Source organism: Neoarius graeffei, chromosome 4, assembly GCF_027579695.1.
Source record: "Neoarius graeffei isolate fNeoGra1 chromosome 4, fNeoGra1.pri, whole genome shotgun sequence".
NCBI lineage: Eukaryota > Metazoa > Chordata > Actinopteri > Siluriformes > Ariidae > Neoarius > Neoarius graeffei.
In genome coordinates this window covers 18379283-18382764 of record NC_083572.1, presented here as the reverse complement: position 1 = coordinate 18382764, position 3482 = coordinate 18379283, and the positions used below count along the sequence as shown (strand labels likewise).

General features: G+C 39.3%; 1 protein-coding gene across 1 annotated transcript; it reads right to left on the bottom strand.

The window, feature by feature from the left end:
• Nucleotides 1-2841: 2841 nt before the first annotated feature.
• rprmb (reprimo, TP53 dependent G2 arrest mediator candidate b) lies at nt 2842-3153 on the bottom strand. Its single transcript, XM_060918047.1, has one exon. It carries the CDS (start codon nt 3151-3153, stop codon nt 2842-2844), a length of 312 nt encoding a protein of 103 aa, XP_060774030.1.
• Nucleotides 3154-3482: the final 329 nt, after the last annotated feature.

Below are 3482 nucleotides of genomic sequence, written 5' to 3'. Positions count from 1 at the left end.
TTTCCTTTAGAATTTGCCGGTATAATTCATAATTCATTGTTCCATCAATGATGGCAAGCCATCCTGGCCCAGATGCAGCAAAACAGGCCCAAACCATGATATCACAGATGGGATAAGGTTCTTGTGCTGGAATGCAGTGTTTTCACTTCCACAAACATGTTATGAAGATCAGACTTTGATAGATCCCTGTTCTTTAAATAAAACAGGGTGCCCACTCACACCTGATTGTCATCCCATTGATTGAAAACACCTGACTCTAATTTCACCTTCAAATTAACTGCTAATCCTAGAGGTTCACATACTTTTGCCACTCACAGATGTGTAATATTGGATCATTTTCCTCAATAAATAAATGACCAAGTATAATATTTTTGTCTCATTTGTTTAACTGGGTTCTCTTTATCTACTTTTAGGACTTGTGTGAAAATCTGATGATGTTTTAGGTCATATTTATGCAGAAATATAGAAAATTCTAAAGGGTTCACAAACTTTCAAGCACCACTGTACTTGTAGTTTGTTCAAATTATCCATCCATACATGCATTCTGCTCAGTTTTTCTTAATATATGTCGACATTATTTCCCTTTTTTTTTTTTTTTTTCCAGCAACTGCCTAACCAGATTCCTGTAATGACTGACTCTTGGTACTTCTAATATCTCTGTACAGCATCAAAGTCATAATTACCTCTGCCAACTTTGTTGGAGGAGGTTATGTTTTTGCCTTTTCCTGCTCCTAACGTAACTCAAAAAGTAGTTTACGGACTTTGATGAAATGTGGAGGAAAGGTGGACCATGGGCCAAGGAACAATTGATTTATATTTTGATGCAACTCTGCATATGGATGTAAACATCATAAACATCTGGATATTCTAATATATGGCTTGGCAGAGATCTGCACTCTCCCAAGTGTCCTTCTAGTTTACTGTGTATTTACTTAGGCATAATGGATCAGCTCAGTATGAACATACCAGAATGCCCACACACACACACGCACACAAACCCTATTTTCCATCAAGCTGGTGCAGATGGATACTAATAGACCACATTTTAATATGTTTGTGACTTGGCACAAGGCACCATAATGATGGCTTTTTAGCCAAATCGGTTGTTTTTATATCCGAGCTATGTATAAGCACGAGATGCTTTTTTTTCTTCCCCCAAATGTAAGTTGTTTGTAAATGTGTTACATGACAAGAAATAAGATAATATACAGATTCAAATACTATAGCTGTAGCCTTTTTGAGTTTAAAAAAAAAAATTGTCAGTCGTGTATACACATCCCAGTACTTGGCTGATTGGTTCAATGCTTCCCATCTGTTTACGTTTGTACAAACTCGGATCCTGCCCCTGGACGACCCCATGCATTGACGCATTTGTGCGTTCTTCACTCAGCAGTGTTTAGGCTACCAGATTATCTGATAAGTCTGATACAGTGACTCAGATATTTGGAATTATGGAGTAGCTTGACTTGCATCTGTAATGTCGGAGTTATTCATCATGTTTGGACTAAACTATGTTCTGGAAATACCTGCAATCTGGACACTTTTTCCTTGTGTTCCCAATAGCCTTCATATTGTCACACCACCAAATCCATGGATGCTCTCTACCTTTAATAGTGTTTATTATCAGGTGCACAGATCCAACAGTTTTTGTTTTTTTATTTGCAATAATCAGTTACGAGACAGTGATCATTTCTGATCATTACAGACATAATTATATTTGGCCAGTTGCTGTGGCCACTAATCTTATTTCAACTCCAAGTTAATTTCCCTTCATTCTGTGGCCTCGTTTACTGCAACGATGACAAAGAAATTGCAGTGAATGAATGGTGAGTCACTGTAATCACAACCTTAAATCCAAGCAGAGAACACAACAATCATGTAACCTATTACGGAAATGAATTCATGTTTGCGCTCCTGTTAACAGGTTGTAAATTACATATGAGCCAATTGGCAGGTTTTGGTATTTACATAAGTCTGGTAATCCAATAGGTTACACACATTGCATATTATGTCTTTTATCAAATGAAAAGATTGAGAAAGGAGTTTATAGAAGTGAAGTATTACAGGAGAGCAACCAATAAACATTGCTGTAGTAATCTACTGAGTAAAACCTGATTACTTCTACCTGATGGTTTAATAGTGAAGAAAACACTACTCTGGAAAAAGTAGATTTCTTTGAAATGCTCTTGATTTAGGAGCCTTGATAGAGCAATGATTTGTCTAAATAATATCTATCCAGCCAGAAAGATGTAAAATTCCAGCAATAATAATAATAATAATAATAATCCTTTATCGAAGGTATATGGAGCCCCTAAAGTCCTGAAAGGTTTTTTTTCTTAGCTTGTCCACATAAGTTATTTCTTATAACTTGAGCAGCCAAGATTTTTACAGAATCATCTCTAGATGCTCCATAATGGTGAAATGTGACCATTTGGTTGAGTTTAAAGTGCAAACAATGAGGTCCAGTACAAATAATGCAGGTAGGTACTACTGTAATACAGTTTTAAGAAGCACATAATGTTTCAAAATCTAACTCCACAATCGAGCTATTATACTGACTATATAGTCAGTTGCATGCATTTGAAGAACTTTTTTCCCCCCAGTCCAGGCTGCAGTAAAGTTATTTACCAGTTGTTAATAAATAATCAAAATGCAGAATAGTTAACTCCAGGGAATGTCATCATGCATCATGTCATATATAGGCGTTATAAAGTCCTTTCTTATCCGTGCACCAATATGCAAGTCCAGACAGTCTTCTTAACATAACATCTTGGGGAAGCATCATGAGGGTCCATTTAAGATCTCAGCATCATCATGTAGCCTTTCATAGAGTCTTTCCACTTACGGGTTCATTATAACCGCCTCGACGTCCTTGGAATATCTTCTGTCAGTGACGAGGAAGTTGATCATTCCTACGGATTTGATCAGCAGGTTACAGGCCAAGAAGAAGATGCCGAAGAGCACTGTGAGCGCGAGCACGCACATCACGGTGACCTGCGCCACGTTCGGGGAGAAGGAGTCGCGATCGTGCGCACCGCTCTGCGCCACACCGGGGTCTGTGGCCCCTGAGGACCAAGTGCAGCACGCAGAGAAAGTCTCCGTGCTCCCGGCGTGGAACCCCCCACTCGTGTCGTTGAACATCGTCCAGTTCATTCTTAAATCACGCAGGGCAAAAATATCCACTTCTTAGAAACTTAACAAGGCTTGGCGGGATTAGTCTCGGAGAGCTTGTGCATGAAACCGGCAGCTCCAAAGTGTGTGTCCATTCTGGAGGACAACAAATGGACATGTGTGATTTGTCTGAATCCAAGCACGAGTTATTCTAGAGGTCCGGGTGGAGAGCGTCTCAGCTCGTGTGTAAATGTCTCCCCCTAGAGGCGAGAAATAATCTAACCGCCAACTGTGGGTGGTAAAAGAGAGCAACTGGACTTGCTTGAAGATTCTTGAAGACGTTTCACCTCTCATCCGAAAGGCTTCTTCAG

Excerpts from the sequence above, each read along its gene's own strand:
- rprmb (XM_060918047.1), bottom strand. The coding sequence starts at position 3,153 with ATGAACTGGACGATGTTCAACGACACGAGTGGGGGGTTCCACGCCGGG.